General features: G+C 45.0%; 1 protein-coding gene across 3 annotated transcripts in view; it reads left to right on the top strand.

Annotated features, from left to right (window-relative positions):
* Window positions 1-23,150, top strand: part of TRIM37 (tripartite motif containing 37) — a 146,190-nt gene that overhangs the window by 103,527 nt on the left and 19,513 nt on the right. For all 3 annotated transcript variants that reach the window (XM_073665373.1, XM_073665372.1, XM_073665371.1), the window contains exons 20-22: window positions 9,084-9,218; window positions 9,804-9,975; window positions 17,566-17,687. In XM_073665373.1, coding sequence (XP_073521474.1) covers window positions 9,084-9,218; window positions 9,804-9,975; window positions 17,566-17,687 — 429 coding nt within the window. The remainder of the gene's footprint in view (window positions 1-9,083; window positions 9,219-9,803; window positions 9,976-17,565; window positions 17,688-23,150) is intronic.

Here is a 23,150-nt window from a genome sequence, read left to right as displayed (position 1 = left end):
TGTGCTGTAATTTTGTTTTTTGTTTTGCCACTTTAGCTGAATGGGCTGTGTTTTTCTTCACTCCAAGCGCCTACCATCGGGCTCTGAAGATCTTCGTCACCAATTTCTTTCAACTTTGACAGAGTTTAAAAATCTCCCTCAATTGCTTAGTACCTCTGTCAGATCCCTACCACATCTCTGCAAAATGACTTGACATTACTGCAAGAACTTGTAGCATATAAAGGAATCAATGCGCCTGTTGCTGAGGCAGCAATAAAAACTTTCTACAGTGTGGTACCTCAGTGAGATTATAGTGGGTCTGGCTTTTTTTGACAGTGCGGTTCCAACCGCAGAAAAGGTTGAGATGGTACTGGCTCTGCAGAAGGAAGGCAAGGATGTCTGCTCAACTCGCGTGCAGCTTACCGAAGACCTTATATCACACAAGAAGCTTCATCACTGTTAGTTGCACTGGAAATAAACCAAGATTTTCTTCATCAAGATCCTTGTCTGTGGCGCACTAATGCAAGTTACATCGATATATCCTCAAAAGTCGCCTGATTGAAAATCGTGAATGATGCCGCTGAATGCTGCATTGCACTCATGAGTACATTCAGTTCGTCACTGAGTACTCAAGAAGACCAGAAGTGTGGAGAAGCATCGCCATGACTATCCTGAACCAAATAAAGCGTGTTTTGTTAAAAAAAAAAAAAAAAAAAAAAAAAAAAAAAGTGAAACTACTGTAAAATTGTTCATTTTACTTTGCTGCAAGACATTTATTACAAATAATTGTTTGTTTACTGGTGGCTCGATCATCACAAAACTATGTTGCAATGTTACAAAACCTTGTATGTTAGAATCACACCATAGGGAATTATTCCCTGGGATGAGTCCTAAAAATTTACCCAATTTTTTTGACTGTCAATATAGATATATAGGTATAGATATATCTAAATGTCTCCTCTCTCATTATGCATATTACCACCCCTTATTACACAGTGTTATGTATAGCGCCTTCCCTTACATAGCATTTTCTTGTTATTTTTGTTCACAACTCCCTGTCTGTACTACATAGAGTCCTCTCTTGTTAGATATAAAACGAAATGACCGTTGGATGAATAGGCTAAATCTTCTTTTCTAATAGAGGATGCTTATGGACTGGTCTTCTGATCAGATGCTGCCCCATCAGCAGTCATTTTATAGCTTGCAAGAGAGGACTGTGTAATATAGAGAGGGTGCTGTGAATATCAAAAATCATACAAATACGCAATGTAAGGGACAGTGCTATATATAGCAGATGATGATACTATGTAATAATGGGATTGTTCTGTGCATAAGAGGACACTAATAAGGAATGGAGCCATATATAACCAGAGAGGATGTTACAAAGTAAGGGACTGTAAGAGAAGACTATGTAATTAAGGATGGTGCTATATATAAAAAGAAAGTACACTATATACTAAGGGACTTCACTATATATAACAAAGTGCACTATAGGACATAATATAAGGCTCGCAGATATGTGAATGGATCTATAAAACGCTAAATCAGTGTGCCGTCCAGTTAAAAAAAAAAAATTGAATTAAATCTGGCAGCACAAGGACATGTTTTTTATTTTATTTTACTCCCTTATATAGCGCCATTAATTTCACAGCGCTTTACAGACATTATGGGCACTGTCCCCATTGGGGCTCACAATCTAGATTCCCTATCAGTATGTCTTTGGAGTGTGGGAGGAAACCGGAGAATCCGGAGGAAACCCACGCAAACACAGGGAGAACATACAAACTCCTTGCAGATGTTGTCCTTGGTGGGATTTGAACCCAGGACCCCAGCACTGCAAGGCTGCAGTGCTAACCACTGAGCCAAATGTGACAATGTAGCCTGAGGGAGGTTGTTTTAAAAATAACAGAATTACTCCAAATCATACAGTATTGATAGAGAACAAAGCATTTATTTATTCTGTATCTGGTCAGACCTTGATGCCGATATCATCTTCTTCGACTTGTCACACTGATCACCGTAGCCCTGAAAATACCAAGGTCACATATATTGTGTTTTATATACGTTTTGTCTCCTGAATAAAGAATCCCCCACACTGCCCCCCTAAATAAAAACATTTACCCCACCATTAATATACTATTAGCCACCCATCTTTCAAAATATAAATTGGTAAGCCAGTGCTGTGACCCCCATTAACTATAATTTCAGACACCCAATAAATAAAATCTGTCTCTCCCCTAATTCATTTTAAGGCTATGTGCACACACATTATTTTGTTCAGCAAGGATTTTTTTGCGGAAAATATGCAGCATTTTACAGTACAAGTAAAGTGAATGGGATTTCTGAAAACTGATGCACACATTTGCTGATTTTTTTTTCTTTTCCTTGCAAATCTGCAGAATATCAATCCTTGCACCGTTTTTCACCTATACTAATGAGGGGAAAAATACACAACAAAAACGCATGTTGAAAACAAATCAAAAAGGTGTATTTTATGCAACCTTTTTCCTGCCAAATCCTGAAAGTGCGCACATAGTTTTAGTCCCTATCCTGTGTCCTCTACCCCCATTCATTAGAAGTTCCTGATGACGTCTTCTCCCAACTCTAATTCATGATGATGCTATCAGGGTCTTTGCATCCTCTCCCTCCCCCAACTCATTCTATCAGGTACTTACCAAAATTTGGACCTAGTTCCCACCTGCATTTTGGTCAGATGTATGGGCCCTTGTAGCGTTCTAGATCATATAAAGAAGTGCGGTCGCCCCCTTATAATGATGTACTCCATCCTGGCACCTTCCTGTAATAATGTTCCACATCCTGGTATAATGTGCCCCATTCTGTAATACAGTTCACCATCCTGGGCCCCTTCATGGTAAAATGTCCCTCATTCTGGGCCCCTTCATGGTAAAATGTCCCTCATTCTGGGCCCCTTCATGGTAAAATGTCCCTCATTCTGGGCCCCTTCATGGTAAAATGTCTCCCATGCTGGGGCCCCTTCATGGTAAAATAAAATGTCTCCTATCCTGGGCTCCTTCATGGTAAACTGTCACTCACTCACACACACACACACACACACACACACACACACACACACACACACACACACACACGTGAAAGTTTGGGCACCACTGATCAAAATAACTTTTATTGTGAATAATTAAGCAAGTTGAAGATGAAATGATCTCTAAAAGGCCTATAGTTAAAAAGGACACATTTCATTTTGTATTTTAGGCCAAAAAAAATATATACTGTAGTCATTCTTTTTTTACATTTTAATGATGACAAAAAGGAAAATGGGCCTATGCAAAAGTTTGGGCACCCTGCATTGTTAGTACCTAGTAGCACCCCCTTTTGAAAGTATCATAGCTTCTAAGCAGTTTTTATAGTCAGCCAAGAGTCTTTCAATTCTTGTTTGAGGGATTTTCATCCATTCCTCCTTGGAAAATTCTTCCAGTTATGTGAGATTCCTGAGTCGTCTTGCATGCTCTGCTATTTTGAGTTCTAGCCACAGATTTTCAATGATGTTCAGATCAGGGGAATGTGAGGGCCATTGTAAAACCTTCAGCTTGCGCCTTTTGAGGAAGTCTATTGATCATTTGTAGAAGCCATCCTCCTTTCAACTTCAACTTTTTTTATAGATGGTGTTTTGTTTGCATCAAGAATTTGTTGAAATTTTATTAAATCAATTCTTCCCCGTGCCATTGACTACAACACAACCATAAACCATGATTGATCCCACCCCCATGCTTAATGGTTGGCGAGATGTTCTTTTCCAGAAATTCTGTGCCCTTTTTTCTCCACACATACCTTTGATCATTGTTGCCAAAGAGTTCTATTTTAACCTCATTGGTCCACAGAACTTATTTCCAAAATACATCAGGCTTATTTAGATGTTCTTTTGCATATTTCTGATGCTCAATTTTATGGTGCGTATTTGTGCAGATGTCTCTGAACAGTAGAACAATGTACCACAACACATGAGTCTGCTGAAGCTTTCTGTAGGCTTTTTGCCATCAAGCGGGGTTTTTGATTTGCCTCTCTAGCAATCCTACGAGCTGTTCTCACTGAAATTTTGCTTAGTTTTCCAGACCTTATCTTGACCTCCACTGTTCCTGTTAACTGCTATTTCTTAATTACATATCGAACTGAGGAAAGGGCAACTTGAAAATGCTTTGCTATTTTCTTATAGCTTTCTCCTGCTTTGTGGGCCTCCTCCATTTTCAGAGTGCTAGGCAACTGCTTATAAGAACCCATGGCTGTTGTTTTTTGGTACAAGGTTACAGGAGGAGAGTTCTATAGAGCTGGGAAATTTCCATCACCTGGCCTTTCTGAATGATGGCAAACAAGCCATAACACTAACATGCTAATTAAGGTCTGAAACCTTGGTCAAAGTTATCTGAACACACAAATCTCCAAGGGTGCTTAAACTTTTGCATCAGATTTTTTTCCTTTTTGTTTTTTTTTAAAATGTAAAAGATGAAAATATATTTACTCTTTTTTTGGCTAAAATACAAAGGAAATGTGTCATCTTTACCTTTAGGCCTTTTAGAGATAATTTCATCTTCATCTTGCTTAACTGTTCAAAATAGCAGTAATTTTGTCCAGGAGTGCTCAAACTTTTACATGCCTGTGTGTGTATACTCGTTCACCCAAACACGGCGAGAAGAATTGATACCATAAAGGTCTATTTTGGGCTCATCTTTTGGTCTCATAACTTCAAATGGGCCTGGGCATATGCTAGCATGAGCAGGAGGACCTTGGTGCCCTGCAGGATTGTAGTCCACGATGACGTAGTGTTACTACCGGTAATGTGTGAGACACTGGTCCCAGCTCTCTTCAGGTCATTGACCAGGTCCTCCTGTGTAGTTCTGGGCTGATTTCTGACCTTTATTATAATCATAGTTACCCCATGAGGCGAGATCTTGCATGGAGCCCCAGACTGAGAAAGATTGACAGTCATCTTGTGTGTGTTCCGTTATTTTTTTTTTAAATTGTGCTAGCAGTTGTTGCCTTCTCACCAAGCTGCTTACCTATTGTCCTGTAGACCATTCCAGCGCCTTGTGCAGGTCTATGATTTTGTCCCTGGTGTCGTTAGACATCTCTTTCGTCTTGGCCATAGTGGAGAGTTTGGAGTGTGATTGATTGTGTGGAAAGGTGAAATTAATACCGGTAATGAGTGCAGAATAGGAGGGCTTCTTAAAGAAAAACTAACAGGTCTGTAAGAGCCAGAATTCCTGCTGGTTGGTAGGTGATCAAATACTTAGTGTATTTTTTGGACTATGAGACGCACCCCAAGTTTTGGGGTGGAAAATAGGGAAAAAAAAGATTTTTAGAAGATGGGGTTCCGTCTTATAGTCCGAATTTAAGGTATCTTACCTGGGGGTCGGTGGAGCAGGGTCACAGGAGGCATGGTCCCTTCATGAGGAAGCCGGCAGCGGCAGAAGTGGGGCAGTCCTGCGGGCCCTGGGTGGGAGGAGGAGGTTTCTCAGCGGTGCGATGCTGCGAGCCCGGTGTCAGCGATGAGGCAGAGTGCATTGCATGGAGCAGGGTCCCTTCCTCAGGAGGCCAGCGGTATCAGCAGTGTGGCGATGCTGTGGGCCTGGTGTTGGCGGTGAGCAGAGCGGAATGCATCATTGCTTTCCCGGCGGCTTTTTTCCTGAAGACGTGGGCCTCCTCTGGCGGCCCGTGCATAGATCCGGGACAAGATCTCAATCTGCGCATGCGCCGCCTCCGGCGGCCATTTTCCTAGAGCCATGAGCTTCAGGGAAATGGCCACCAGAGACCGCGTGTGCGCAGATTGAGATAGCTGGGCCAAGACCCCGATCTGCGCATGGGCAGCCAGAGGTGGCCCACATCTTCAGGTAATTGGCCGCCGGGAAAGCAATGATGCACTCCGCTCTGCTCACCACCAACACCGGGCCCACAGCATCACCCCACTACTGCCGCCGGCTTCCTGAGGAAGGGAGCCTGCTCCACCACCACCGCAACCCCCCCTGTAAGCCTGCATTCGGACTATAAGATGCACCCCCCCATTTTCCTCCCAAATTTTTGGGGGTGGGGGAAAGTGCATCTTATAGTCTGAAAAATACGTTATTTTATGCAATAAAATGCAATTTAATTATTTAAAAATCATACAATGTGATTTTTAGGTTTTTATTTTTTTAGATTGTCTCACAGTTGAAGTGTACCTACAATAAACATTACAGACCTCTCCATTCTTTGTAGATGGAAAAACTTGCAAAATCGGCAGTGTATCAAATACCGTATTTTTCGGACTATCGGACTACAAGACTCGGAGGAAAATGGGGGGTGCGTCTTATAGTCCGAATGTTGGGGGTGGGGTGTATATATATGTAGGGTGTGGGGGGAGTGGTAGCGGTGGAGGAGCGGGGCACAGGAGGCAGCAGCCGCCTACTGCAGCCTACACTGTCCCCGCTGCTAAAGAAAATGAATATTCACTGCTCCCCACGCCCATGGGCGTGGGGAGGGGATGAATATTAATGCCCTTTAATGAGCGGGCACAGGAGATAGCCGGCAGCAGCCGCAGCGCGGCTCCGCTGTGTGCCGGCTATGAAGGAGAGTGAAGTCACTGCTCCCCGCGCACACAGACCCGGCGCGGGGAGCAGTGACTTCCGGCAGCTGATCTCTCCTTGTGAGCCGCGCATGGCAGTGACTTCATGCGTGGCTCACATGGAGAGATCAGTGCAGCCAGACCGGACGCAGCGCTGGAGGAGAGAAGAAAGGTGAGTAGGAGTGTTTATTTTTTTTTTTTAATGTGCAGCATGATGGGGATTAAGGGGACCATGCATACTAGGACAGGGATTAGGGGTGCTATGCATACCAGGACAGGGATGAGGGGTGCCATGCATACCAGGACAGGGATGAGGGGTGCCATGCATACCAGGACAGGGATGAGGGGTGCCATGCATACCAGGACAGGGATGAGGGGTGCCATGCATACCAGGACAGGGATGAGGGGTGCCATGCATACCAGGACGGGGATGAGGGGTGCCATGCATACCAGGACGGGGATGAGGGGTGCCATGCATACCAGGACGGGGATGAGGGGTGCCATGCATACCAGGACGGGGATGAGGGGTGCCATGCATACCAGGACGGGGATGAGGGGTGCCATGCATACCAGGACGGGGATGAGGGGTGCCATGCATACCAGGACGGGGATGAGGGGTGCCATGCATACCAGGACGGGGATGAGGGGTGCCAAGCATACCAGGACGGGGATGAGGGGTGCCCTGCATACCAGGACGGGGATGAGGGGTGCCCTGCATACCAGGACGGGGATGAGGGGTGCCCTGCATACCAGGACGGGGATGAGGGGTGCCATGCATACCAGGATAGGGATTAGGGGTGCCATGCATACCAGGATAGGGATGAGGGGTGCCATGCATACCAGGACAGGGATGAGGGGTGCCATGCATACCAGGACAGGGATGAGGGGTGCCATGCATACCAGGATGGAGGGATGCCAGGCATACCAGGATGGAGATGGGGACCACCTATAAAAGGAAGGGGGGCGGCATATATACCAGGATGGGGGATATTGTCAGAATTGGGGACATTACCCCTATACCAGTGTCAGCAGAAGACCCCCTCCCCCTTTAAAAGTGCATCATGACCACATTTTTTTACTTTTTTATTTTTTTATTTTCCTCCTCTAAAACCTAGGTGCGTCTTATGGTCCGGTGCGTCTTATAGTCCGAAAAATACGGTACTTATTTTCACCACGATAGATAGTTAGATCTATCTATCTGTAATATACAAGTGACAAAAGGCATAATTTCTTTTTCTCAGATTGTCTTAAATTGACAGTCATTTTAAAGTCAAATTTAAATACTAGCCAACTCTCTACTTTTTCTGCAGTTTCTTCATACAAAAGAGTTATGATTACTCTGATAAATAGCTTTTAGTGATCATAGAAGGCTGTAAAAAAAAAAAAAAAAAAAAATTAAAAGCAAAGGTTACTAATGACGACAGGCAATTTTCCCATATTTAAGAATTGCACTCTGCAGAATATTATCCTAGTAGCCAGAAATAAAAGTAATAATGTTAAATTCCTTCTTATGCTGCAATTTCTTTATTTTTCCTTTGAAATATATAAAGTATACTTTATACATTTAAAGTATAGTTGAAAGTATATTTTATACTTTCAAATCTATGATGATGTTTCACATGGAACCACTAAGAATGGGTGTAATATTCTGACATCCTTAAAGGAAGTTTCCAGCCTTTTGAAGATTTGCTATATAGGCATCCTGTAGCCGAAAAAAAAATGGTCCTCCATCATTTGGTGTGTTCTTTGCTTCAGCCATGACCTGATGTAGTTGGCTTATGAGTGAAGCAGCTGATCAGAGTAATGATGTACTGTCCATGTTGGCTGCGGTGATTAGCTGCCTCAGTTATGCCTCATTTCATCACTGTGACCAAGTTAATGAAGAATCCTAGAGGATCTTTGAACACTTGGAATAGGATTGGTAGGGAATTTATAGAGGTGTAGGTTTTTTTTTTTTGTTTTGTTTTTTTTATTTAATCTATATGCTCCTCATACAGTTGTTTTCCAAAAGCTTAGGACACTTTTTATAGGGTGCAGATGATCTATATTTGAGTGGTGGGGATCCATCCACAGGCACCCTCGCTAATCAAAACCTAAGAAATAAACATATACCCTGAACTTAGGCTTTGTCTGTTTAATGGCCAGTGTGAACATGCTCCTATTTTGCGTGCATACAAACTTATACTCCAGTTATTTTTTTTCGATTAACCCCCACTAATCATTTGATAGAAAGAATGAAGTAATGCAGCCTGGTTCCATTCACTTGAGTGACAGCTCAGTACCAGGCACAACCACAACCAAATGTATGGTGCGGTGCCTCATACCCCATGAAGAAACCACATCACTCGCCAGAGCTCCGTGGCCCTTTCCAATACATGATCTGATATTGGACCTATCCTGAGGCCTTAGAAAACCCCTTATAAATGTAGAAGTCTCCTAATTCTTGTTTTTTTATGCAAATAGAATATTATTCTGTCCAGGGTGCGCCTGTATAAATCATGTTAAATACAATATAACAATTTTATCTTTCCAGCAACCACCAAAAAATGCAATTCCCCCAAGCATTCACGAACCAGTGAAAGAGCCGGAAGCCTTTCTTTACGGCGAGCAGTTGACAATGGGGACAGCAACCATCGTGCTAAAGGCGACTGTCAGGTTCCCTCTGAAGGTATTGCTTGCTAATATTCAGAAATATTGTCCTCATCACTATTGCTGTTTTTGTTCCATTTTCATATTGTTAATCTAAATGAAACCTATAGAAACGCATGCACGGTTTATTTAGCAGTTAACATATGGGTTTATTCTCTGAACAATGCAGCTTTACTATAAACTGTGCATTACTCACCAATTAATGTATATAGTCACAGATGGAAGAGAATTCTGCATAATGCATTTTTTTTTCATGCTCCCCTGTAGCTATATTGGATTAAAAAAGGGGATTCGGCCAGAGTTGATTTGGATTTTTTTCTGCAAACTCATTGCAATGAGTAGCTTCCATATTGTAAATATACTTCAGCTTCCTATATAACATAGGGGGTGGTCCAGCTAAGAATTGATAGCCATACGCTATAGGTAATGATATACAAATTAGCTTTCTTCATAGATGGATCTAATATCTCAAGTCAGGAAGGGTCAGACATGGACTTGTCGGAAGCTGCGCCCCATAGGTGTTACTTGGGAGAGTTTCTTTCTTCTGGAGAGAGCTAATTTGCATAGCTTCCAATGTACTAATATAAAGTTGCCATATTTTCAGCCTGTAACAATAGCAACAAGAACAGCAGCAGACATGGATCACCACGATCTGTAGGTAATGGAAGTCCTGAGACACCATCCAGCTCTAAAGCAGAAGAAAGACAGCCGGACCTCCTCAGTGCTGAAATCCAAGCTATGTGCTTAGAAAAATCCAGGAAAATAGTTACATTGGGGTATGTATGGGCTTTCTATTTTGATATTCCATTTAGAAATTTTTATCTTACTGCAATTCTGGTTTTGGAAAACTTGTAAATTAACAACAAAAAAAGAATAGTTCCAATGTAGTATGATAGGTAGGCATTACCTGCTGTCAGCTCTGCCTGTCAACAAGACAGATCGTACTGTTGCCAGTCCGTAATGAACAACTGTAGTAATGGATTAACCCCAGACAGCGCCATAGAAGCAGGACATTTAATTTACAGTCCAAATTTGTTACATATGTCTCCATGCAAGATGATACATATGACTAAGGTAATACAGGAATCTCCTCTTGTTGCTGCTTCCTGCTGTCACCTCCTACTCCTACAAGTAGAGGGCCAGCTCTGCAAGTGAGTGCTTCCTGGCCAGTGGCCACCGATAACCGCTATTCAGGAGGGGTTCCGGGTGTACCATAAATGTAAAATTAGTGGGCAACCTCTTTAAGTAGGGCCATCATGCCTTTGCCATTATAAAAAGAGATGGTCATGAACCTATTGCTTTTATACTTCTAAAATAGCCTGTACAATGCTGATTGGAGCCAGTTTGTGATGGACATATACAGGGTGGTTATTGTCTGTGTAACTCATTTATCACCTACCTCGAACACTAGCAACCAGATGTAGCGCCAAATGCTGCTGCCCATCTTTAAAAGCGACATTTAAATGTCTGCAATCCGTGCTTGCTCGTCTTCCGCTTTCCAGAGGTGTGGCACTATCGAATGGTTCTGATGGGTTACCATAGTTAGGTGATAACTTGCTGATAGGTGAGTGTCCCACTGCTTGGAACCTTGACCACCACTCCATTCGTATTTTACTGCCAGAAAAAGCCAAGTGCAGCACTCAGCAGCCCCATAGGGAATGAATGGAGTAGCGGTCGAGTATGCGCACTGACGCTCCATTCAGACAGGTTTAAAAGTTCTCTGTTCTGCTGATAGGTGTAGGTCCAAGCAGTCCTGTGGATAGATGACAACTTGAGTTTATCAGACAAATCCTATAAGTCCCCTAGGGGGACTAAAAAAAAATAAATGGCAGTTAATAAGAAAAAGAAAAAAGCTTTAAAAATATTTAAAAAAAAATAGTATCAAAAATAAAAATTGAATTGTACCCATTTTCCCAATTCAAAACTAAAGAAATTATAAAACTCATTTCTCCATCGCTTCATTGGGGGACACAGGACCATGGGGGTGTATGCTGCTGTCGCTAGGAGGTTGACACTAGGCAAAAAAAGGAAAATAGCTCCTCCTCCGCAGTATGCACCCGCCTACAGGCACCAAGCTCACCAGTTTAAGCTTAGTGTCTGTAGGAGGTAGACCTGGATCTTCACAGATCCAACCCTGATGTGTTTATTAATCGTTGTTTTTTCTCTTTCAGATACAGCTCTTCAGGCTAACAGGGAACACTGCGTCCCCTGTTAACCCACATGCGACCGAGAGAGCAGTGTGGCTACCCCCACATCACCCACTCTCGGACCCGCTGGGCAAAACTTATCCTCTGTCACCTTACGGTATCTCAGGGTGATTTCGGTGCCAGTCCTAGCCTGTTCCCCACCCCAGCCCCCTCCTCGGAGCGGCCTGGGAGGGAGACGGTGGTCCCTGCGGGTGACCTTCCCCCAGTCTTCTGGGGTTGACAGTCTCCTGCACTGTCTAGGACCGGACAGTGCGGGAAGGAGGAAAAGCCAGGATCCCCCCCTATCCAGGATGGCATCCTGAGACCATCCTCAACAGGAGAAAAGAACAGACGATTCCGCTAAGACATGTACTTCCCTGTCTTTCAGTGTAGATCTCAGTCCCCTGGTGTTATCTGCCCCCCCCTCCCCCTCTCACCAAACATGGCGCTTACAGCGCTTCCCTGGGCCACTTCCCTCTTCTTCATTTTGAATGCGCGGCAGATGCCTGGCTCTTTTTCCGTCTGGAGGCGTGTCCGGTGGGCGGTACTTCCTTCTTCATCATTAGGTATGCGAGGCAAATCTGCCGCGCTTTTCTCCGTCGGGGCATGTCCGGTGGGCGGTACCGCTCCGACGGCTATACGCCCCCTCCAATTTAACCAACCAGGGCCGAGGAGCATAGTGACGCTTCCGTCACGCCCTCGAGCCCTCCGCGGACCTATCAAGGGGGCTTTTCAAGCCACGTCCCCCTTCCCATCCGCCTATCAGAGCCTCGACACGCTCCGTCATCAGCGCAGCATCCTCTGCTCCTTCCCCTACACCGACGCCATCACTCTGCCGCACGCAGCTCCCTACTCCGTCAGCACCTACTGTGACCCACTCCAGCCTCACCTTCGGAGCCTTTCAGGGGACACGGGACCGCTTCTCTGCAGGATCGGGTAGGCTCTGTCCCAACGCCGACCCACACCCTTTCCTGCCCACAGCGCCCTCCTCTGCAGTATCCCTGGTCAGGCACATATGCCCAAACCCAGGGAGCTCTCAGTCCGTCCCTCTCACATTGTCACATACTACGCCTGTGCTCTTTGCGGTACTAAGTGGCCCGTGGGTCTCACTACGGCCTTCTGCTCGACCTGCAAACCTCCCGCCATGCTGGCACCCCAAGATCCCCCCGCCGCTCAGGATGTGGTAACCCCCTCCCCTCCAGAGTGGGCTGTTGCTGTGTCAGTCTGTCTCTGACCTCACCAAGGTTTCTCAATCTCTGGTGCAGGTCTTAGAACGCTTGCCAGAACGTTTGCCTATGTTATCCACGGCCACCAGCGCTCCGAACGTCCCCACAGACGATTCGCACGCACCCCTGCCCCCTCCTCTCAGGGGCAGACTGACGTCACGTTCTCAGAAACGGACTCACGCAAGCTCATCCTCCAGACTCCAAGATGCCCCCTGCATCTCACACCTCTTCCCCGGAGGTCGCCCTGGGATCTAACTCTGCTTCAGATTCAGACTCTGGTTCTGACACAGACCAGTATTCCAAGATCCAGGACATGATAGACAGCCTTATAACGGCTGTCAATCAAACTCTGCATGTTACAGAAGACGAGAGCCCTTCCTGGGACTACTCAGTTTCCTTCAAAAAGATTAAGCGTCCTGCACGCACTTTTTCTAACCATGCAGAATTTGACTGTGCCGTTCAGAAGCAGTGGGAGCATCCAGAAAAGAGCTTTACAGGAAAGAAACAGTTAAACGTCCTATACCCCTTTAACCATGACCTTGTCAGCAAATGGACGGAGTCCCCATCTGTGGACCCTCCCGTCTCTCGCCTTTCCGCCAAGACTGTCTCTTCCGGACGGTTCCTCCCTTAAGGATACCACGGATAGACAGGTTGAGGCCCTCACTAAGTCAGCCTTTGAGGCTGCGGGCACCTCCCTTTGCCCTTCCTACGCCTCAACTTGGGCATCACCACCATGCGGTGTCCGCATGGGCCAAACAGCTCAGACAGGGCATCCTAGCAGGGGCCTCCCCGGACGATCTGGCCGACTTAGCTAATCAAATCGGCCACGCTGGAAAATATCTACTTACGGCGTCCCTCGACTCCGCTGCATGCTCAGCCCGTGTTTCCAGTAATCTCATTGCCTTACGTAGAATTCTTTGGCTTAAAGCCTGGAACGCTGACCCGGCTTCCAAAAGATCTCTAACTAATCTTCCTTTTCAGGGTTCCAGGCTGTTTGGTTCCAAGCTAGACCAGATAATCTCTGATGCTACTGGGGGTAAGAGTACCTCTCTCCCCCAGCCCAGACCCAAACGCCCTTTTCCTAGGAGACATCCCCTTCAGTTCCGGTCCTTTCGTCAGTTCTCTCAACCGAACCCCTCCTATCAACAGGACTGTACTCCAGCACAGCGGGACAGTCGTAAGCCCTCCTTTAGGCCCACGCCTAACTGGCGCCCAAAGAGTCGCTCCTCCGAGTCCTCTGGATCACGATCTCGATCCAACAGGTTTTCCTCAGCATGACGGGTCACTCCCAACTGGGACTTCTCCCAGGGTGGGCGGTAGTCTCCTTCTGTTCACAGATTCTTGGCTCTTGGCAATAGAAGATGCCTGGGTCAAAGAAATTGTGACTTCCGGTTACAAAATCGAGTTGGACTCCAGCCCACGATCACGTTTTCTCAGGTCCCGCCCCCCACAACCATCTCTGCTTCCGGGTTCCTTCAGCCATCACCTCCCTTCTGCACTCAGGTGTCATAGTCCCGGTTCCCTTTCAGGAAAGGTTTTCCGGTTTTTACTCAAATCTTTTCGTCGTCCCATAAAAGGACGGCTCACTGCATCCGATTCTGGACCTCAAACAGCTAAACCAACATGTACGCATCCGACAGTTCAGGATGGAGTCCCTCAGGTCGGTAATAGCCTCGATGGAAACAGAGGAATATCTATGTTCAGTGGACATTCAGGATGCATACCTTCGCATCCCAATCTGCGCTTCACATTAGAAGTTCCTTCGCTTTTCCTTCAGGAACGCGCATTACCAGTTCACTGCCCTCCCCTTCGGCCTCGACAACACACGGTCCAGGGTCGGTGGAGTCCCCACGAAGTCTCCCTTCCCATCAACATTCTGGAGATAAGGGCGATTTACCTGGCGTTGCGTCACTGGCAGAAGATCCTGGCAGGGTTTCCAGTCCATGTACAATCGGACAATGCCACGGCCGTGGCATACATAAACCATCAGGGAGGAACGCGCAGCAGCTTGTTTTAAAAGAGGTGACAAGAGTACTACTTTGGGCCGAGAAGACGGTCCCGGCAAACTCAGCAGTCCACATTCCATAGGTCGACAATTGGGTGGCCGACTTCCTCAGTCGGCAGGGCCTCGACTCAGGAGAATGGTTTCTCCATCCCGAGGTATTTCACCAAATCTGCTTACGGTGGGGCACGCCGGACGTCGACCTCATGGCGTCCCGGTTAAACCACAAGTTTCCGTCCTTTGTAGCTCGGTCCCGCGATCATGGTCACTGTTCCAACTGCCCTATCTTTCCACCTCTACCTTTTGATCCCTCGAGTCATCAAAAAGGTCAAGACAGAGGGAGTACCAGTTCTCGTAGTAGCCCCAGATTGGCCCAGACGAGTCTGGTACGCAGATCTGGTAAATCTGCTTGTCGACTCCCCCTGGAGACTACCAGACCGCCCGGACCTCATCTCTCGGGGTCCTATTCTTCATCAGAGTTCTCGTTCTCTGAATTTAGTGGTATGGCCTTTGAGGCCGCGGTGTTGAAGACGGTGGACTTTTCTGACAATCTCATTCAGGCCCTAATTAACGCCAGAAAACCCGCTACCTCGCGCATATACCACAGAACTTGGAGAGCCTATTTTCGTCACTGCGAACAGGATCAGCTAATTCCTATGTCCTTTTCTTTGCCAGTCATTTTGTTTTTCTTCAGTCTGGCCTAGAGGCGGGACTTTCTCTCAGCACTCTCAAGGGCCAAGTTTCGGCCTTGTCCATTCTATTCCAACGTAACTTAGCTGGCCGTTCTCAGGTCAGGACGTTTCTTCAAGGGGTGGCCCATCTAGCGCCCCCCTCTCGCCCTCCAGTGGAGCCATGGGACCTTAATATGGTCCTAAGCGTCCTACAACAGCCTCCGTTTGAACCCTTTCAGTACATTCCAGCCTCTTTCCTTTCCTGGAAGGTGGCTTTTCTGGTGGCTGTTACCTCTATTAGAAGGGTCGCAGAACTTGCAGCCCTCTCTTGTCGGTCGCCTTTTCTGGTATTCCATCAAGACAAAGTAGTGCTCAGGCCGGTGCCTTCCTTTTTGCCAAAGGTGGTTTCCGCTTTTCACATTAATGAGGACATCGTTTTGCCTTCCTTTTGCCCTGCTCCAGTGCATCCACGGGAGAAGTCCCTGCACAAACTGGATCTACGTGTGTACCTTTCTAGAACGGCCTCCCTTCGGCGCTCGGATGCCCTTTTTGTCATCCCTAAGGGGCACCGCAAGGGTCTCCCTGCTTCCAAGTCAACCATCGCCCGTTGGATACGTTCGACCATTTTGGAGGCACATCGCATCTTGGGCTATCCTCCCCCTCCCGGAGTAAGGGCTCACTCCACCAGGGCGGTGGGGGCCTCTTGGGCGGCCCGCCATCAGGCTTCAGCCTCTCAAATCTGTAAGGCCGCAACGTGGTCTTCTCTTCACACCTTTCAAGGTTTTACAAGGTCCACACTTATTCTTCGGCTGATGCCAGTCTTGGACGGTAGGTCCTGCAGGCGGCAGTTGCCGCAGTCTGACCTAGTCTATGACTATCTTCTGTTCTCCCACCCAGGGGACTGCTTTAGGACATCCCATGGTCCTGTGTCCCCCAATGAAGCGATAGAGAAAGAGGGATTTTTGGTACTCACCGTAAAATCTCTTTCTTGGAGCCTTCATTGGGGGACACAGCACCCTCCCTGTTTTTGGTCATATGTCCAGTTGGCCCTGTTGGGCATCTCATTTAGTTTTCTTGGTTGTGCCCCGTTGGGCATTGCATAGTGGTTATGTTATGCTTCTCCTACTGCTCTAGCCACTAACTGGTGAGCTTGGTGCCTGTAGGCGGGTGCATACTGCGGAGGAGGAGCTATTTTCCTTTTTTTGTCTAGTGTCAACCTCCTAGCGACAGCAGCATAAACCCCCATGGTCCTGTGTCCCCCAATGAAGGCTCCAAGAAAGAGATTTTACGGTGAGTACCAAAAATCCCTCTATTTGGTATTGCCTTATCCTTCGAAAGTCTGAACCATGAAAATATAAACATAACCTACACAGTAAATGCCGTAAAGTTTATAAAAGTTAAATGGCCTGAACTATCAATTTGGAATAGTACCAATGAAAATTAAACACGCACAAGAAAAAACTGCTCAATCGACCAATATTAAAGTTATGAGTTTCCGAAAATGACAGCACAAGTTCTGATTTTTTATTTCTTTGGTTTGGTATTGCTGTAATCGTACTGAAGAATCGTGTTACAAAGTCATTTTGCAAGGCAAAAAATAAGAAAAAAAACATTGGGGTGGACGCTGTCCAAATATAGACAAGGATAAGAAGGTGTAGTAGATCAATGAACATCTATTAAAAACAAATGTTCATTGTTTTTCTACACCTTCTCATCCTTGTCTACATCATGACAGCGCCCACCACAACGTTTTTTTTTCTTATTTCTTGCCTTTCTGTCGGCTTGAGCAGCAGTCTATAAGAGGAATACCATTTCACTACTACTCTCGTCAGAGTTGTGCCTGATTTCACCAGGTGAGCAGATTCCATCTACTCTTACTTGTTTCTTATAACCAGGACTTCACCATGGAGCGCTCCTTTTTGGTCTTTTAGAGACCAAGTAATTTTTGTCACACAATGAACACTGTGAAAATGAAATGTACTCAAGGGCTATGGCGCAAATGCATTTTTTTCCAGCACTGGGACTTTTCGTCCCTCTTTTCAGTTTATTATATGGTAAATTGAATAGTGTCATTCAAAAATATAATTTTCTTCCTTCAAATACAGGCCCTCGTATGACTATGTGGACAGGAAATCCAGCCCCCCGCGCTGTATGGAAATGGCATATTTACTTATTTCTTTGGGGCAGTGATGCAGATACTCAGTGAGGAATGGCCTTCTCATAATGTACGTCAGCTTTATATTATTTAGATTACTTATTAAATCTGATTCTACTTCCAAAGGTCAAATTCTAAAGGATGGAGCGGAAAGGATATTGTACAGCCTGGAAGCTTAGACAGTGATCAAGATGCGGGCGAAATTAACCCCCTGCTATCGGATGGCGTTTCACCTTATCCAGATGAAGGTAAAATATATTTTTGTCTCCATTTTCTTCCTTCTCACTTTGACTTGAGTTATTTTTGATACTGAGGGTTTTGGTTGTGAGCACCATTAAGGCTACCTTACACAATGAGTATCTGCTGAGCTTTTGATGTCGCAGATTTTCTGCACCTATTATGTAAATTAGGTTACTTGCTTTTTTTTCATTGCGGTTCTGAGTGTGTTTTTTATCATGTTTTTGACACTTTTTTTTTGTCTCTTGTTGGTCTGTCATGTTTTACACAAAACTGCTTTTGTTTTTTTCTAATTCCTCGTATTTGGCTTTGAAAAAGCTATTGATATGGTCATGTGTGGATTACATGCGTTTTTGATGAGTTTCCGCTGTGGAAATGCACTATAAACAAGTGCATTTATTTTACCTGCGAATTTTCCGCCTCTAATGCAATTCTATGGGGAAAAATCTGTATATATAACTGCGTATTCACAGGAGAAATTGACATATTGCGGATTTGAAACGTGCTCCGCAGGTCAGTTTACGCTGGTAAAAAAAAAAAAAAAAAAAAACCCGTAGGCATGAAATTTCAATAAATCCCATTGACTTAGGTTTAACTGTAAGACTTTGCTTTTTGACACCGTGAAAATACATAGCATTAAAAATTCACACAGCCTAAAGGTTTTGTCCACTACTGGACAACCACCTGCTTAACTCTGGGTTAGTGATGAGCGACTATGTTTTGTTAACCCTTTCGTTGAGTATACTCGGGCTAGCACCGAGTATTTACAGCTGCTCGGTGATATGTTTGAATCCTGTTTGACAGCTTTAATACATGTTAGGAATGTCTGCTTTTTACACATTCCTCACATGTATTAAAGCTGTCAAACCGTCGCAAATCATGCACACGGGAGCGATTCAAACATATCACCGAGCAGCTGTAAATACTCGGAGCTCGCCCAAGTATACTCGGCGAAAGGGTTAATAGAACATACTCACTCAACACTACTCTGGATCCCTGAAAATATAAGCCGTGTATACTCACTTTCTGCATTTCTGCATTGGCGCTGTTCAAGCAATGTCGGTGCTGCTGTTTCTGGTGGGTGACATTGCATTGGCTGCAACGGTCTTGTAATACAACAACAGCAGGAGTCAAGCGGTCCACTGAATGGCAGTAGATTCTAATTAACATTAAAAAAATGTATATAAAACTTAGTTTGTGTTCACACACAAAATTTTCAGGCAATCAAAAACAACAAGTTTCTGGAACATATGGATTTTTTAAATCTTTTTATTAAATGTTTCAAGAAAAATGCAACAAGTATTCGAAAAGAAACAATATCTAGAAACATTTTTATTGTTTTTGTTTTTTTTAGCTTTAAGCCCCCAAACCAGTTATTCCTTCCACCCTCCATTTTGGCGTTTCCTGTTGACGTGGTGCACTTTTTGTGTTTTGAAGAGCAATTTTCGTGTAGTGTTTTTTTGTTTTTGTACATCCATTAAGCAATGAATAAAACACACAGGTGTTTATTCTCTTTTGCAAAAACACTTGCAAAAAGCTCAGGTGTTTTCCAAGCAGCGCTGTGGAGTCAGTAGGCCAAACTTCGGATGCCATGACTCTAACTCCTCAGTCCTGCCTCACTACTGAGCATGTACATAAAGTGCAGCGCAGATTCATCTCAACTAAAAGCCTAAATCCTTATATCAGGAATAGAACTGACATTTATAGGACATTTCATAATGTTCCCAAATTCTATTGAAAACATTTACAGCACATCCTGCATTGTACTACTGAACCCAATTTATTATATATTTTAGGAGTCAGTCCATTTTATACTGACGCCACCAAAATGGACACAGACTCCGACTCCACAGCCCTGCTTCCAAGCGTTTTTTTAGCCTTCCCATTGACTTGTATTATAAATTATGGACTGGTTTCATAGTGGAAAGCACCTAAAGAGTGGTCCGGTCACTTCTTTTAACCACTTAGCTATTTGGAAACTTAAAGTGTTTAAAAGATGCTTAAAAGCCTGAACACATGAAAAATAACTTGTTTCTGAGTATAAATTAATAGGAAGAGTCTTTTTCAAGTGTTTTAGAAGTGCTGTTTCAGGTGTTCTTTGGAGCAGACCTACTCAAAAAAAAAAAAAAAATGCAGAAATGTGAACATACCCTCATTTTCCTTTACTGTGCTTTAGATTTATGCTGCTCGCTACTTTTTCTGACAGGATTCATTCAAGCTTTGGCTTAGATTTTTGGATTGTGCATGTATAGGTATTGTAGACAGGTAGCAAGATGGTGTCTTCTGCCGACAAGTCCAAGAGTAATGTGTCGCCAAGGTACCTGGCCTCGGTGATATGACACCTGCAAAAGGCTCCAGCACTGATAGTGGAGCAGCAAATAGTTTAAGGTGTCAGGAATGACTGGTAAGTGATGGGTGAGACCCGTCATTCCCATCCTCCAATTCCTCAGGTGCAGCTGTGTTTAAAAAGGCAGCTGACCTGCTCATAACTGTGTGTAGAGGTGGAGACCTCTCTGAAACCTGGTTTCTCTAGGAGCTGGAGAGACCACCTACTTCTGGTGAGAATCTGTAAAATGTTGTGAAGAAGTGCAACTGCTTGGTGCCAGCCGGCGTCCAGAGTAAGGAGTCCAGTTCCTGGAGTCCCTTGCACCAGGTGTGTGGTCCAGGCGGGATACACACGGTGCAAGGGGGGATGTGGCCCTAAAATGCTGGGGCAGCTGCATCCAATTCCCACGAGTGGCAGCAGATGGGACTCAGAAGGATCTGACGAATCAGATGATCTGAAGCCAGGTGAAGCTTCTATTTAATGTCTGGGGTTAACCAGAATGTCCATTTTGCTGGACTATGAAGGAGAGTACTGGCCGACCGGACGTTCAGTCCATAGACCCAACCCCGGATCACGTGAGTAGGGCCCAAGCAGGATAACCCCACTTTTCTTGTAGCATATCTTACATAGTGTCTTATATTGTTTGTTTTAGAGCAAAGAAAGGCGTTCCACGTTAGCTACTAGAAAAAAAGCTAGCAGATAAGCTACTTGTAACGCTAGACTCCCAGGCGGCTACAACAAGAAGCTTTGCGAGGAGTGAATTGCTAAAATCCTCAAAGACGAACAGGCATCCCTTCTGTCTAGTATGAAAAATATGATCAGAGAAGAAGTACAGAGTACGGTATCTGCCCTCATACCGCCACAGTCCCCCAGGTCTAAGAGAGCAAGATGGAATATAGACTCTAGTTCAGAGGAAGGGGATTTATCTTATTACTCTGACCAACAGTTGGATGAGGAGTCCAGACCCACTACTTTTCAACCTGAAGAGAGGAAAAAAATACCTATTTGCATCAGAGAATATTGACACACTCCTTCGGACGGTCAAAAAAACACGATGAAGATAAAGGATCCCTCTAAACCATTATCCATACAGGATGAAATGTTTAGTGGTCTCAGAGTCCGCAGGAACAGAGTTTTTCCTGTAAATAAAAGTATACAGGCAATGATCCTGGAAGAATGGGAGGACTTGAGAAAAAAATTGGTCTTTCCAAGAGATTTCAAAAATTGCCTCCCCTTTGACCTAGACGAGATTAAGGTTTGGGAGGAAACTCCGAGGATCGATATACCTGTGGCCAGGGTGGCTAAGAAAACTGCTATTCCCTTTGAGGATTCTTCCAGCTTAAAGGATCCAATGGATTAAAGATCAGAGGACCTTCTTAAAAAGACCTGGGAGTCCTCTTCAGCCATAATCAAAACAAATATTGCTGCGACTTCGGTTGCCAGTTCAATGTCTCTCTGGGTTGAAGAGCTGGCTGGCCACTTAAGGAACAAGACTCCTAGAGAGGAGATCCTGAATTCCCTTCCCTTACTGAAAATGGCAACAGACTTCATGGCCGACGCCTCAGCAGAAACAGTGCATTGTCCAACGCGGCAAGATGAGCGTTCTGGCTGAGAACATGGTCAGGAGATACTCACTCGAAAAATAAACTGTGCTCAATTCCTTTCTCAGGCCATCAGGTTTTTGGACCAGTCCTGGATGAACTTATGGAAAAAGCTTCCGATAAGAAGAAAGGATTTCCTGAGGAGAAGCCAAAAAGGATGCCTTTCTTTCGAAAGACACGTTCTCATCCCAGACAGGACTTTAAAGATAAAGGGAAATCGGGAAGATGGAGCTACCCCAAAGGTGGTAGGGGAAGAGGATCCTTTCGCAACCAGCGATTCAGCTCCAACCGACAATGACACCAGAGGAGTCGGGGGAAGACTTCAATATTTCTCGGAGAACTGGCAGCAGATAACCAGAAATCAATGGATACTGCTCAGTTTCTCAGGGGTACAGAATCGAATTCTCCCGTATACCTCCCGAAAGATTTTGTCCTACATCGGGTCAATCTTCGAAAGACCATCACAGACTCCTAAAGAATGTAAAAGAACTCGTGAGTTTAGGAGTAGTGATACAGGTACCACAGGCCCAGCAATATCAGGGCCACTACTCAAGTCTATTCTCTATAAAGAAACCAGAGGGAGAATTCCGAACAATAATCAACTTGAAACCATTAAATCAATGGGTTCTCTACAAACAGTTCAAGATGGAATCCCTAAAATCCATCATACCTTTTAATAAAGGAAAATTCAGTAATGAGCACGTTAGATCTAAAAAGTACCTATTATCACGTACCTATGCATCTGTCATGCCAAAGATTCCTCAGATTCGCAATAAAGGATCAGGGGAAAATACAATATCTTCAATTCCGATGTCTTCCGTTCGGTCTCTCCTCTGCACCCTGAAACTTTACGAAACTGATGGTGGAAATAATGGCGTTTCTAAGAGAAAGCGATATATTAATAGTTCCATATTTGGACGATCTACTGCTAATAGCTTACTCTGCACTCCAGATGAGCTCCCATCTTTCCACGACCATTTCAGTTCTGGAATGTCTGGGGTGGGTGATAAATTTGAAAAAATCAAAGCCCAAACCAGAGACAAGGAAGATCTTCCTAGGAGTTCTTCTGGACGCTAATCTACAGTGTTCTTTCCTGCCTCTACACAAACAGGAGACGATCAGGAAGGAAATCTGGGGCATCCAGGGAAAGGAATGGATCTCGATAAGGAAAGCAATTAGGGTTCAGGGCCTAATGACCTCATGTATTTCCTGCGTCCAATGGAGTCGGTTACATTCAAGAGCTTTACAGCGTGAAATTCTATCTTCCTGGGATGTCAAAACAGCGACACTAGACAACAGGATGAAATTATCAGGGAAAACAAGAGTCTCTGTCTTGGTGGACTATGCCAACAAATCTCGCAAAAGGCAGACCCTGGATCGTCTCACCCTCCATAAACATCACGACAGATGCAAGCCGCATGGTTTGGGGAGCTCACATGGAAGGCCATTACCTGCAAGGATCATGGCCGGCAGAAATGAGAGGGACATCCTCAAATTTCAAGGAACTCAGAGTAGTGTGGGAAGCATTACACAGATGTCAGCCACAG

Source organism: Phyllobates terribilis, unplaced genomic scaffold, assembly GCF_046119375.1.
Source record: "Phyllobates terribilis strain yellow unplaced genomic scaffold, ASM4611937v1 Scaffold_2__4_contigs__length_985480577, whole genome shotgun sequence".
In the NCBI taxonomy this organism is placed as follows: Eukaryota; Metazoa; Chordata; class Amphibia; order Anura; family Dendrobatidae; genus Phyllobates; species Phyllobates terribilis.
Note: the sequence above shows the minus strand (reverse complement) of the source record. Positions and strands in the feature narration are given on the sequence as shown.